The sequence below is a fragment of the Antrostomus carolinensis genome, unplaced genomic scaffold, assembly GCF_000700745.2.
Source record: "Antrostomus carolinensis isolate BGI_N321 unplaced genomic scaffold, ASM70074v2 scaffold13555, whole genome shotgun sequence".
NCBI lineage: Eukaryota > Metazoa > Chordata > Aves > Caprimulgiformes > Caprimulgidae > Antrostomus > Antrostomus carolinensis.
This window is the reverse complement of record NW_010318488.1, coordinates 1-14,414: the sequence shown is the minus strand read 5'-3', so window position 1 is coordinate 14,414 and position 14,414 is coordinate 1. Positions and strand designations below refer to the sequence as shown.

The following is a 14,414-nucleotide window of genomic DNA, read 5'->3' as shown; positions in this document are numbered from 1 at the left end:
TCCTCACTATCACTTTTGGATTTTTTCTTTTTCTTTTTTTTTAGCTAAAGATAAAATCTATATAAAACAGTCAAGCCTTTAAGTATTTTCTTCCAGGGAGAAAATTATAAAGATGTTAAAAATTTAGGAGGTAGTGAATGAAAGGCTAACAATATCAGCATATTTTAAAAAAACCTTATAGTGAACCCCAGTATCATTCATATATAAAATTAAGTTTAGCCACTCATAATCAACCGTTGATCATCCTGAAGTAACAATTTAAAAATATTTTGTAATTAACAGTGTATGCATTAGTAAGATATGGAAGAACTTTAGAAACCTTATGGTAACTGCAGCATTAAGCAATTACATGCTGTGCAGTCTGTCGCTGTAACTGTAAATACACACTTTTAAAAACTTATTTTTAGGTTTATTCTTTACTGTTTGTTATCAAATGCTTATTTTTACTACATGTTACCAAACTTCTGTAAAACAGAACATGATGTGTGTCAAAAAGATTATTATCTCGCGTTTAGATTATTCAGTTTGCAAGGAAAGGTCCTAAGAGATGAATTCTCATGCAATTTAGAGTAGGACCTTAGTTACATTTCTACAAGTCCTTAATACTGGCACCTATATTCACAATATTCATGCATCTGTTGGAAGTACAGATTGGGAAACACACAGAGTTTGGTGGCACGCTCATCTCGGGTGTTTGTACTGAAGCAGTGAGTTACCTTGCAGCGCCAGCACGCTCAGACTCAGCCCTCTCGTGTGAGTTAACAGCTCAAAGCTCTGATCCAGGCTGCAAAATACTAACGTGCCACATTAGACCTGTAACGTATTTCCACTGAATGAAGCTTTACACCTGTGTGACGTGCACTACCAGTTCATTTTATGTACCTGTGGACCTCATTCTCTTCTCATCCAAGTGCCTTCATTCCTTTGATTATTCGCAATATATTCAAGTAAACAAAAGGCACAGAAGTGCAAACTAGCAGAATAAATGAAAGTCGCCCTCCACTGATGATTTCATACAGGAAGGAAAGTCTTTTATAAAAGAAAAAAAAAAGAGATGTATTAAGGTAAACAATCTTCCTTAAATAAAGGAAGTGTAGAGCAGCACTGACAGAAAAACATGTATATTTAAAGTATACATGTTGCAGAATGAACATTTATTTTCCTCATTTCACACCGAGTGGATGTAGTTATTTCATTTTTGACAATTACTAGTAAAATAAGTAAAACACTTCCAAATTTTTGCTCATGTTGGAAAAAAATTCCAGGGCCTCTCCATATGCACACTGAAGAAACTATAAATAAATCCAGCGAAGGAGAACTCTAACCTGTATTTGCAGAGTACCATTGTCTGCAATGCTAACTCTCCATAAATCAAAATGGGCATTAATTCATTAATTAATGGGCACCTTTCTTGACATCTGCAGGACTTGAATTCCAATGGTATTGAAGGCTTGAAAATACTACTGCTCATGAGATATGAATTTAAAATCTGCATTTAGTAAAATTAAACAGCAGCAATTTCTGAAGCAATTTCGTTTACATCAATACAAAAATCTTAAATACAGTTTTAGCCTCTGATATCCTATAAAGACTTTTACAGATGCCTCAACATTAAACTTACAGTTAGTCTCTTGTTAGTAAGTTACTAGAGGTAGATGTTTCCTCAAGATAGACTGAGGGGGAAAAAAAAAGGGGGTTAGTCTCCTCTCCTGCTCATCGTATCTCCCCACAGGGTAGAAAATGCTTCCAAGAACCTAGACTGACCACTGGCTCTGGTAAGCACCAGACCACAGCACCACAGTACAGAACTGGTAGCATCCTACTTCTTTCTCAGAGGTTGACACAGACTGGATCCCTGGTGAGAAGCTCCATCCATCCTTCTCCCCAGTCCCCATCTCATTTTCCTGCCACAACTTATGCTTCCAGAGAAGGGTTAGGTTGGGAACTGAGTGCGAAAGTGTTAAAGCAGGAGATACTAAAAGGGGAGAGGGAAAAATAATGCTAGAAGCTTCTCCCTGCAATTCTTCTAGTAAGTTTGCAGCTGGATACACCCATACTTAGGCACTTGCAGTATCAGGACTTGTCGTCAGTATTTCAGTTTACATATAGCAACTTTGTAATATTCAAAAGACCCTGCCAGTAGTACACAAAGATCAGCAGTTACACTTTAGTTCATTATAATGAATACCTCAGTACCAGTTGGCCCAAGCAAGTTCTATTAAAGCCTCATTCTGATTTAAAACTTTTTTTTTAAATCCAGGGATTTAACTTAATTTAAAATGTTCTAACTTCTTCAGGTTTGAAGTCACTTTTTACACAATTCAGACTCTACAACAAACCTTTGCTAGCAGAAACCTTTCCTGCTTCTACTAGGACTGTGATTTTAACATACATTGTTATGTTATTTCCATAGCACTAAGTTTACATTTGATTTCTTTGAAATTTACTGACACTAGCAACTAAATCCAATGATATCCTTAAATACTGCGAACTAAAATGAGAACATATCTTTGATGCTTAAGTGTTAAGACTTTCACATTTGAATTTCAAAATCATAGTCATTAAAAGTAAGCTTACTTGGCCATTAAAAACAGTAAAGGTGCATGACTAATGAGCCTGTGGTTGCACATTCACTTACAAAGGACCAGTCAACTTCAGAAGCCCCCATCTTCAAATCCTGCCTGTTAGCAAGTTGCTGACCACTACCACATATCCCTATTGCTCAGTGAGTCAGTCAGGGAACTAGAGCAACCACAAACATCTCTTCCCACCCCACCTCCTGCTCAATTTTCAGTTTCCTCATACACAAAGCCACACAAACAGCTGTACCAGCTGAACAGCAGTCCAGAACAGGAATGAAGTGGCTAAAGCAGCTCCATCATACGTAAGCAGCGCTTCAGATGAAAATGAAACCACAGTACATTAGACACAGTCAACCTCACACAATAATGGAAGTTTACTTCTATAGAACCAGTAGCATTCTGCATTACAGAAAAAATAAATCAAGTACCTTTAAAAGAAAGCTCACAGCCATCTCTTAGCTATCCTTCATTTTCAGCTTAAGTCTTCCTCATTCAATTTCAGTCATTTATCAATTATCTTCTGTCTTTGTGAAGTATTTACATTGAAGTGCAGAATTAACCAAAGTTAGTCAACTTACATAATTTTGAACTTCTTGAATTTACTGTTTTGCCTCCTTTTAACCTAACTGCAGTGCTCGGTAGATGGAGAGGTATAAAACGTATTACATGTTAAGCCAAATTAAACCACGTATGGCATCTTTACTTAATACAAAGTACACAATGTAATTTCATAGTGTTATTATAGTTCCATCTTCTTCTAATGACTTATGATCTGGATCTTGTGCTTCATATTCCATGCTAATGCTGCCTGCTGAATGATTCAAGTTCATCTCACCGGAAGGAAGGAATCCATTCTGTGTTGACTCATGAAGGAGTTCAATTTGTGTCAATGATTCTAGGCTTTCGGTGGTAGGTGCAGCTTTTGGAATCTGCTGTGGCTCACCACTATCTTCAATAATAATGTCCTCTTCATCGCTCTCCTCTTCTCCTTGCAAGGAATTTGACAAAATATTTGGTGTGCTACTTGGAAGGCTAGATTCAGTAGACTGACCAGAGCTGCCAGAAGTCCGACTGTTCCTCACAACATTATTTCTCTGGTTTGCTGGTCTTACTGTAATGATCAGGTTACGGCTGTTTGCAATCATCATGTCTGTAACCTGATCAAGGCTTTTTCCCGAAACCTCTATTCCATTCACCTCCAATACTTCATCATTAACAGCCAGTAAGCCTGTGCTTTGAGCCAGACCTCCAGGGACAAGCCTAGATATGAAAATCCCCGGAACTTTCTCTAATCCATGTGGCGTCACTCTGACGCTAGAGCCATCTCGTATATAGAACCCAAGGGGTTTGTCAGTTCCGTATTTGTAAAGTCGTACTCGACGATGGGTTTCTGGAAGAATATCTACATCTATAATAGAAGACACTGGTCTGAAGTCTTGTGGCATGCTAATAACAATGTGTGGTTTCTTCTTGTGATTATCCGGGCGTAACACATTTGATAAGACATTTTTCTTCCTTGTCATGGTATCCGTACCAAAGGCACTGTAGTCTGCATCTTCTGTAAGACATAGCACATGGATGATTAGATCAGTTTGTATGTGGCCCACATGGCATTGACATCATGTTTTAGGTTAGTAGAATGAAATATCTAATCTAGAAGGTTTCTGTCTTGCTGTAGTAGAAACATTTCTCTCTACACATGAAACAAGAGCTTTAACATTATGAGATTCATCAAAGTTTGTAATACTTTTGGTTTCCTACTACCTAAGGAAAGTGAGTACACAAAAGAATAAAAGCAAGTTAGCAGCAGCAGAGACACAAAGAACTGTATTCTGCTATATTCTGGCTGCTTGATAGAAAGTTTAGAATGGAAAGAGTGAGTATGTTCCTAGAAACATTTGAATTTTATTCGGAGTAATTCCACTTGCTAGCTTTCTCTCCTCAGGTTTCAGATCATTGGAAAAGAAAGAATGAAAAAAGGAAAGCAGCCAGTGTGCCTATTATTGCTTAGTTCCTGGAAACTATCCAAGTGACCTGGATTCAAACTCCAGAAAGCTTATTCCATTCTGCACTCTTCCCTGCCCCCATGCAACGTAGGTAAAATGGCTGTGGAGCAGAAACAACGAGATCTTGCACACAAATACTTCAAGCAAAACAAAAATAAGTTGGGATTTCTCTGTATTATCACATTAAGATGTCATTGGTCCAGCCCACAAGTAGAATTGCTATGTATTTCAATCTGTGAATTGAAATAACTATGGAAATGCTATCCTAGTGTGAAATTTCAGGAAACCTGTCAATTGCTGATGAAAAAAGTACACAGTGAGAGTTGGTAAGTCAGAAGCTTTTCTTTTTCCCTAGGCTAAGATGAAGACATAGACATGTACCAGTCATATGTACTGGTTTACTTTAAGCAAAACAGAGAAAGCAGTTCTGAAGCAACAGCCCACACTATTCCAACGTGTCATACTAACCCTTCCCTTCTCCAGACATTAAGGCTGCTGAAGACATGAAGTTTTGTAAGAATGATTGGTCTACTAACACAGCCTTGGACTTAGTATTCTAAAAGATAAAGGAAAACAGGAAAAGAAACTAATTTAAATTAGCTCACCAAGAAAACAGATTTATTATCAACTCATACCTTGTGTGTACACAATACTAATAAAATAGTTCATCAACATGTTTTTTGAAAAAGTGTCCTGATGATGGCATCATTTACATGTTTTAAATTTTTTTGTTTTAAAAAATAATAGGTGTGATCCTTAAGGAAAGCAAAGCTGTTTGCTAAAGACAGAACATCTTTTGTATTAAAGTTTACAGATAAAATTGATCAACAACTTAATTGGCACAAACAGGAATTATACATTTATTACATCCCAGAAGTAGATTGACTGTGTCCTGTAAATGATCACAGTAAGTTTGTGCTCTTTACCCAACAGTAAGACCTAGAACTATTCACGTGGCTTTTCACAACTTCCTTCCCTGACAAGAACGGAGTTCACAAAAACCATCACCCAGCTGCCTTCCCACAACTACCTGATAAGGCTTATAACTTTGGCCCAAATCAGATTTTTCAGTTAGTAGAGAAACATGAAAATCAGTTGCAAAATGACAGACTTTGAAAGAAATATTATGTAAACATATCTGCATGTGAAAGTGTTTTTTAAACAAAAACTAGGAACAGAAAAACATTTATTAGAAGAGACATGAACTTTAAAAGTCTCTTTCAAAAGACAAATACACAATCAGAAAGGTTAACACTGAGCTGGTGCTTTTGCTTTTGAAAACTTAAGTTACGTGACAAGTTGCTGAAGTAAGTATTTCAAAATTGCAAGTTATATGTCAAAACATTTAAGAAACTATAAAGCACCAGAGGGTAGTTGTTTTGCATTGTAACGAGCCTTTGTAGTCCAGAAATTCAAAACTAGCACAAACCTTACTCACACAAGGTTACATAATTTGTGAGATAAAGAAATAGTGAAAGATTGATGAAAACTCATCTCCCGAAATCTCAGCCAAGCAGCATGACTCTGTTTAACCTCCCTTCCACTGCTAAACAAATTTTCTGAAGCAATATTCTGGAGTACAAAGGCATCTTTGTTCTGGCACCTAGCTAATCAGTTTAAAGCTGCAGCGGAAAATATTTTGGCATGAAGCCAAAGGACAAGGTGTTAACTACAGATAATGTTAAGGAGAATGTCCACAGAGTGCAAGAATGGGTTTTTTTTTTCCCCCAGCTGTTTCAAGCTCAAGGTGGCACCAATCTGTATACACTTATTTCAGGACATATAAAACAGGTTACAAATGACAAATCTGGTTTCAATTTAACATTCTTCAAGACTGATACTTAAAATGTTTTCCTGATCTATTTGCAAAGCAATGTAGAGTTACCCCTCAAGAATTATATTTTCAAAACCCCCAAATCATTAGTACATTTGAATATAGATGCAATCTAGCATTTTTTAAATAAGCCTCAACAAATCCTGTCTCTTATTTAGTCACAAGGTATAACAAAACATGGTTTGAGGAAACTAACCTATGGTTTTAGGAAGAGGACTTAGAATAGTTAATATATTCCATAGAGAGCTGTTTAAAAAGCCTCTTGCTTTTCATCAAAATAAAGCTTCTCAGTGAAAAAGTCTATCTCAAGAGGCACACAAATGGATTAACCAAAGAACCCACTTTTTACTATATATAGCCACACACATCCAGAAACTGCAGGAGTTGTATACTGTCATTTAATATCCTGCAAGTGAGTTTTAAGTATATTATAATAAAATATATCTTTTGTTATCATCTCTAGTATTCTTGTATTTACAATGCAAAGTCCCCCACATCAAACTGCCCTTCAGGATCTGTGTGGACTATGTCCCCTGCACCACATTATCTTCAGTAAGATTTTTCTCACAGACAGAGCGACTCCCGTACATCTGGATTTGATCATGATACATCAGTTTAACCTTTAAATTCCAGATGTCAACAGTACCTGTTAATCTGTTAAAATGCAGAATGAAATTCCAATAAGCAACTGGTTTCTGCAAACTGACAGCCATTCTTGACTCATGCAATATCAAGCTCCAGCTTAGATTTACCACTGGAGCAGTTTAAAATATTTTGAAGAAGTTTAGTTAAATATAATTAAAAGATTCTAATGGGAATAACGTGATTTGATTTCATTTCATTACAGGATCTCTAGGTTTCTTACCACGTTAGCCAATATACATAAATGCTTAGGACAGACAACTTTCTAGCTTTCATCAATTAGGAATCAAAATTGAACAAAAAAGAAAAGAGTGCTTACTCTGACATAACAAAACTTCTGAAATTGAGTGACTTTATCACAATTGTCACTCATTAACAACACTGCAAAAGTATCTTGTTGCTCCCATTCAACCCCTTAAGGTGTTACTTGGATGCAATATACTAAGAAGTTAATACTATTTACTCCAGATTTTATTGTAGTCCGCTCATACCTCATGTTAGCTTTCTGCAAATTGCATGTGGCTTTTAAACAGGTAAGACAGCATAATAAAATGTCTGACCTTTTAAGACAGCAAAAGCTTTCTCTCTTCCCTACAGGGGCTTTTTGCCAAAGATTTTAAATTCCCAACTACTGTTGCTGGAAATACAAAAAAAAAAGGGCAAAATTCTAACAGAAAACCCAAATAAATTTTTCAGGTGAATTAAGCGATTGTATGAAAGCCACACGAAGCCTTGCAGATGGAAAGTAACTTGTGTCACTTATGAGTTATAGTTCCAAAACAGCAGAGATCAAAGCAGCCCCACCAGTAGCTGGTATTTGTTGAGATATTTGATTTTCAACTTCAGAGGTACAACCAATAAAAGATATGTGCCATCAGATGAACTAATTACACCTGAACAAATTACGCTGCAAAAATTACGACACTTCTCTAACTCTGGCAATTCAGCCTTAGTTACAGGCAAATTATCACAAATAAAATACAGATGCAAGTTATTTCCTTATTTTTCATCAAGCAAACCTCTGATCCACAGAGCACATTTGCTAATGGAATCAAAGCCAGTGATCACAGCAGTGATCAAAGTGGTCACAACTAATTCAGAACAAACTGCAGTGCTGGAAGTGCTGGATTCAGATGCCAGCCTGGGTTCTTTATTCCCTAGAACTCTACAGCCAGACGACTCTGGTGTCAAAGGGAAGGTGATGACAAGTGATAATTTCTACACAGCTTTTCCTGCTAATCAATTCTTGGCATGACAAACTGAAGTGTGATATCTTATTTCTAGTTTCATGCTTTATATCAATTCCTCACATCAGAGTAATAAGAAATAATCCATCATGCTTAAATAAAGGTACAATAAATAAAGGCATAGGTGTTATAACATTAGTAACAGTCAGCATTGAACATGTACCACTAGTAACAATCTAAAAACATATGGTGTTAAAATATAACCTCAATAATCCCAGTCTGACAAAGTGGCTTATCTGTTCTCGTCATATGGCTACTGCAGGAGATTAAATGGAATCATAGACCTTTTCTACCTCTAGGATCTATTAGAGCAAATAGTTCATTGCTTTGCCACTTCAGGACTGAAAACACAGGCACTACTAGACTACCATCCTCAGGAGAAACAAAGCAAACGCGTTTTGCCAGCAACACAGCAGCTGGGGAACAGCCATACTATTTTTGATTATTGTTTTTGTGTCAGGCTGTTGTGCAGCTGGTTCATTTTTTGGAGTGGGAAAGTTGCTAAAAGCTTCCGATGCCCAAGTATTTTCTAAGGAAAATAAAACCATCTTAGCAACAACCACAAAGAGTGCACATCTCTATAAAATAGCTAAGCCAAAGCAGTCTGATATTCCAAGATCATCTGACTGCCTTATTATGATAGGAATTGCACACACACATGTTCATATACACACACAATGCATGTACCCTCACCCCTGCAGGCAAGTAAGCAGAAAACAAGTGCAGAAATCAGGTTTTCTTGGCTTCTCTGGGTTAAAACAATTTCAAATCACACCACTAGATTTCTCTCCTTCAGTTCCATATACAGAATATGCTTTCCTGGACAAGAACAAATACAACTTCAAATTTGATTTTTTTTCCTTTATGAACAAAAGTAGTCACTAGAAAAAGACAACCAGAACTCTGTGCCTAGAAGACATGCCATTTTGAAAAGCAAATGAATAAACTAAGCAGCACTCATGTTTAGAGTTTGCTAAGTGAAATAAGCTTCTCATTTTGAAACCTTCAGAATGTTTTATTAGGAAAGTGTGAAGGGTAGCATATTACAAAGTTAGTCTTTAATCTATACTGACATTTAATACTTCATGTAATAAGACTTCCAAGATTTCTTTCTATCCTGTAATGGTCTCTCTTCTTGTCTGATCAAGATCAGAATTTTAAGTGAATGGCATCCAACATACAGAGCAGAAAACCCTAGAGGTTTAAAGTTTATTTTAATTTGCTTACATTAAAACCATAAAGTAGCATTTGCTAGAGATTTAACTCAACTGAACTAAATACAAGCAAAAAAGCACAAAGTATAAATAGGCTGCCCGAGGAAGCTCTTGCCAAAGACGTGGATTGTGAATACTTTTCATGATCCATAATTACTATGGAATTCAGCATGATGAAATAGGACTGAAGGGTTTTTTCCTCCATACGTCACACTGTTTACTGCAACACAGTATAACTGGATAAACAGATGATTCACAGACATCAAGTGCACTTACTTACCTTTTCTCTGAATGAAAATCCTGAGTAGAGGATTGGCTGTGGAAACTGCTTTGTGATAATTGTCATCATTATTGATGGGCAGCAGGTCTCCATGAATGTCCGTATATCCCACTAGAACATCAACATTTGGTATCTTGTGCACATGCTGCAATAATCCATAGAACTCCTCAAACTTTCCAGGTTTGGATCTCTCCAGAGAAAATCGTCGAAATTCTGCTCCAAACTACAACAAAATATATCTTAAGTCATTAATATGGAAATCTAACATCTTCAGGCAATAAAATGATTTGAATGTTAAACCAGAAACATTATTGAATTAAAAGTGCACTAAAAACTACAACCAATTAATTTTTAAGTGGCATAATAAAAAGGTCAGTTTAAAATGTTGTTTTAGTTCCCCTCCCCCAAACTTACAACTATTTCTGGTCTTGATAAAAAAAAACATACTTTTGAATATGCAAAAGTTGTTTCCATTGTTCCATTTAGGTCAAAGCATTCACTAATATGGGAGCTCAGCATTAAGGTGACAAACCAGTGCAAGAATAATTGCAGATTCTTACATGCTAATGAAACCGCCACGCTCTCGGTAAGGGACAGAATTCATACCCAGCACTGACAATGGTGGCTCAAAAACAAGATTAACCATGATGAACCTCCAATGGTATGTGACTACCTGGAACCTTTTCCAAAGAAATTTCAGTGCACTTTAGAACGGAATGTATAGATTGTTATTCACACACAGCTAACCTAGGCAATACTGAGTAGTTTTCAGATTCCCAGTTTTTTGGTCAAGCAATTAAAAAGCCACTTTGACCTGAAGACTACAACCTATGCACAGTAAAGCTTCAGTGAGCTGATCTCAAGTCAATTCTACTCTTACCTAAAGAGATACATGTAGGATATATATAAAGAGATACATGTAGGATATATATAAAGTGATATACATAAAGAGATAAAGAGATATATATAGGATATATATAAAGAGATACATGTAGGATATATATAAAGAGATATATGTAGGATATATATAAAGAGATATATAAAGGAGGCAACCAGCCACTACTCCCTAAGAGCATTCAGAAGATTCACCTGCATGATAAAGACACAAATCTTGATTGCATGGTCTTTTAAAATGTGGTTGTATCCAGGGTGTAAACCAAACAAGATTCAGAAGAGATGCAAAAAACCCACTAAAGCACTGGTACTGTACTTTCAGGGGTAGGATCTGCACTTAGTATGATCATTCAACAAAAAACCCCAGCTCCCTAGTCCACTCAAGCTTCAGTCTCCTAAATCACCTATATAACAAACACTAATTAAAAAACGCTAGCAATGATTTAGTGGTGGTAGGCATAAGACTAAACTGGGTGCAAATAAAAGAGTAAGTATTTGATATAGACTAGGCAAATTGCAATTTTATCAAGCGTAACTGGTAAAATTGTAAAGGTAAAACTGCCCAACACGGGCAGGACCCAAAGCACACAGAACATTGCATTAAAATTACTCCAAAATCTCCATATCAGGCACACACAACATACCAAAGATGCCAAAAGGAATTAAGAGGTAGCAGCAGCCAGGTTTCTAAAAGCAGATCAGCTTGTATATGAATTAAAAGGATAATAAAGTAATCATAAAAATAAAGAACAACAAACAAAAAAGTCACTTGCGGCTTTTTTGTGTGTGAATTCTATTGCTGACCTATAGTGAACATAAAGACTTTAAATAAATTTCAAGTTTAGTTTTAAGCAGAGCAGAAGAGCACATGGAACAAAACACTGACTGAAAGTTTGAGCCTCAGTATCACATACTCAGGTGTATGTTACACACAGCAGATGTGAAGGTGCACATTACCAAGCCTCCAGATCAACCTTTACCTCACATTTGATTACAATCTTTTGAAGAATAGAAGTTTTAGAATTCTCACATACAAAGGAATGAAAATAAGGAGACAAGGACCCCGTTGTTAGCACGTTAACACCATGCTAACTCAAACACAGCACAGCAAAACAAGACACACCTTCCAACACCCCACCTCCCTCCAAAAGTTTCAAATAAAGGAATTATCTAGGAACATTCCTCTTGTAGGAATAGTCCAATTACAGTGACATTAACGAACAATAAGGCAGAAGGGATGATTCATACGTGCTTACAAGAAAAGCAAAGAAAAGCCTACAGGAGGAACTCCCATCACGTCAGAAGCAGCACACTTAATCCTGACGTCAGTGAAAGACTTTATCCTGTGGCTCTCAAATCTTTCTTCAGCTATTGGAAGAATGAATGCCACAGGAATTGCCCATGCATTGCATCAATTTCAATTGTTTGGCTTCAAAAGACTATGTAGTTTAAACATAATTCAGTACTAAAAGTTTAAAAAGCCAAGCACCTCACAGTCCATTTGCAGTACGTTAAATCCCATTGCAGCAAGCGTTCAAAGGGACAGATATTCAAACGTGGGATTCTTCCCCCCCCCATGATTTTATACATAGTTGGTGCAAACAGCAAGAGAATAATAATCTGGCTATTATTTCCTAACGTGGTTTGCCATATGCATAATACTATTATAAAGCAGATAAAAAGACAGAAGTAAAACCATACCATTTCATAGATTATTTTAACCCCCTGAAATGTTTTCATCTTATATCAAATGTTGCACTCCATTCCATTAAACAGGCTGCACTTAAAACTTATAAGAAGTTTAAGAGAAGATGAAAGATAGGAAGATACTAACTTAAGAAGAGAAGGCTTCTTGCCACCTGAGCTCTTTATTAACAACACGTGCTGTTACAGGGGTAACTCATCTGGGAAAACACAGTACAAGCCCTGTCAGCGTACTAGGAAGTTAGTAGAGATACTCACTTAAGTAAGACTTACTTATGAGGAACATCTTTAAGTCCTCTCTAACACAGAACTCTGCTGCTACACTACAAGTCTCCAGCAACACTAGAACATGAGCTACAATGTCCACATCTGTCTTATAACCAGTATATCAGATTTCATTCTGCAAAAAAAATATTATTCCAAGTCATAAGGGGGGAAACTTCAATTTTACATCTAGAGAACTAGGAGGTTTTTTTGAGGCTTTCATACCAACACCAGGAACCCTGGTCTGAGGTATAAAACTAGATTTTCTATGATGAGAGAAGGGCTAACTGGACTTAATATACTAAGGGGATTTCCCAGAGCAAGTTCAGACCAGTTACCCAAACTGAATAAACTAGACTGACAAAAGGATTTTGCTCATATACCTGCAACTATAGTTGGGCTGTGCTGGCACAGCTTTGTCAGTTGGGGCAAGAATATTGATTTGGAGTATCTAAATAAAGAGCCACACATCGCTGACAAGACTTCAAAGCCTAGACCAGTCCACAGTAATGGTCCCCTCCAGCTCCCACACAAACCTTTGTTCCTTCTCTTTGGAATGTATTATTTTCATAAATGGAAGGTGACTCCTATGCTATATTAAATCAAGGTGCTGTTAAATAATGCATTAGCAACAAGTAGTTCTAGGAATGCCTTGAAACCTGCTTCATAACATGCACTTAAGAGAGTCTCTATTCATTTAAAGCTGCTATGATTCTCTGGACCAACACCAAAGAACACATCACACAGCTGATCCCTAGATATATGTTAAATCAAGGAAAACACACAATGAGGGAAGAGTAAGCCTAGACTTTTGGCTGAGGCAACAAATATCTTGTTTATAAACACACTGTACTGATTGATATCAGTCTTACAAGAGCATAGATGAAAAAAAGACTTCACCAACCGCAGGAACAGCTATGCTTAACCAGTTTGAAATCATAGCTACCAGCTATTCCTGTGCTTTCTGCTTTTTTCCACATTAAAGTTCCTTTAACACTTGAAAGAAATCATTATCATTCAAGCTATAGAGACCAACCATACATTTTCTAGAAGTTTCAGCACTATGTTATCCTTAAATAAACCAACACAGGTCCTGACTGCATTACATACACTGCTGCTGTAACACTTGATTAGCAGGAAAGGAAGGTACAGAATATAAACAACAGACTATAAACCAATCTAAAGAAAGCCCACAAGAGACATTTGTCAGCAAGACTTTGCCTAACCAGCACCTGAAAAATTAACAGTAGGAAGAGTGGATGCAGATACACTCATGAGAGAATTTACAGAATTGTGCAAAGCTTTGACAACAAGAAACTGTTGGTATAAACCGTAACATACAGATACACGCTCATAAAACAGCTGCTAGTGTAAAATCCTCACATAGCCTCAAGAAGAAGGCAATTACTAAGTTAGCCAGGGCTTACCTCTACCAAGCAATGCCAGCTATGCTCTACCTCACCAAAAAAATGTACAGGAACAGTCACCAAGTTAAACAAATGTACTCCTTTCCTAATTCAGACAAAGAACAGGTTTTGGAGCTTAAATCATAACTCCAAGTACCTTTTTTGGCACAGATATACCAAACTTTCCCCAAACATCTAATTCTCTGTACGTTTTTCAGTCTATGCAGAAACTAAGGGGCCAACTCCACTAACCTGTGTAAAACACTTCAAAAATACTTTTTTTTCTCTTCTCCCCCGCAGCCAGCGCACCCGGTAAGCGACAGCACCACCGAACTCCCGCT

At 36.9% G+C, this 14,414-nt stretch overlaps 1 protein-coding gene across 1 annotated transcript; it reads right to left on the bottom strand.

Moving 5' to 3' along the window:
* Positions 1 to 2,932: 2,932 nt before the first annotated feature.
* PARD6B (par-6 family cell polarity regulator beta) lies at positions 2,933 to 10,028 on the bottom strand (the record flags this gene model as incomplete). Its single annotated transcript, XM_010168924.1, has 2 exons — positions 2,933 to 4,140; positions 9,806 to 10,028. Coding segments are annotated over 2 exons (1,053 nt in total), but the record flags the coding sequence as incomplete, so codon positions are not given.
* Between the last annotated feature and the right edge of the window lie 4,386 nt (positions 10,029 to 14,414).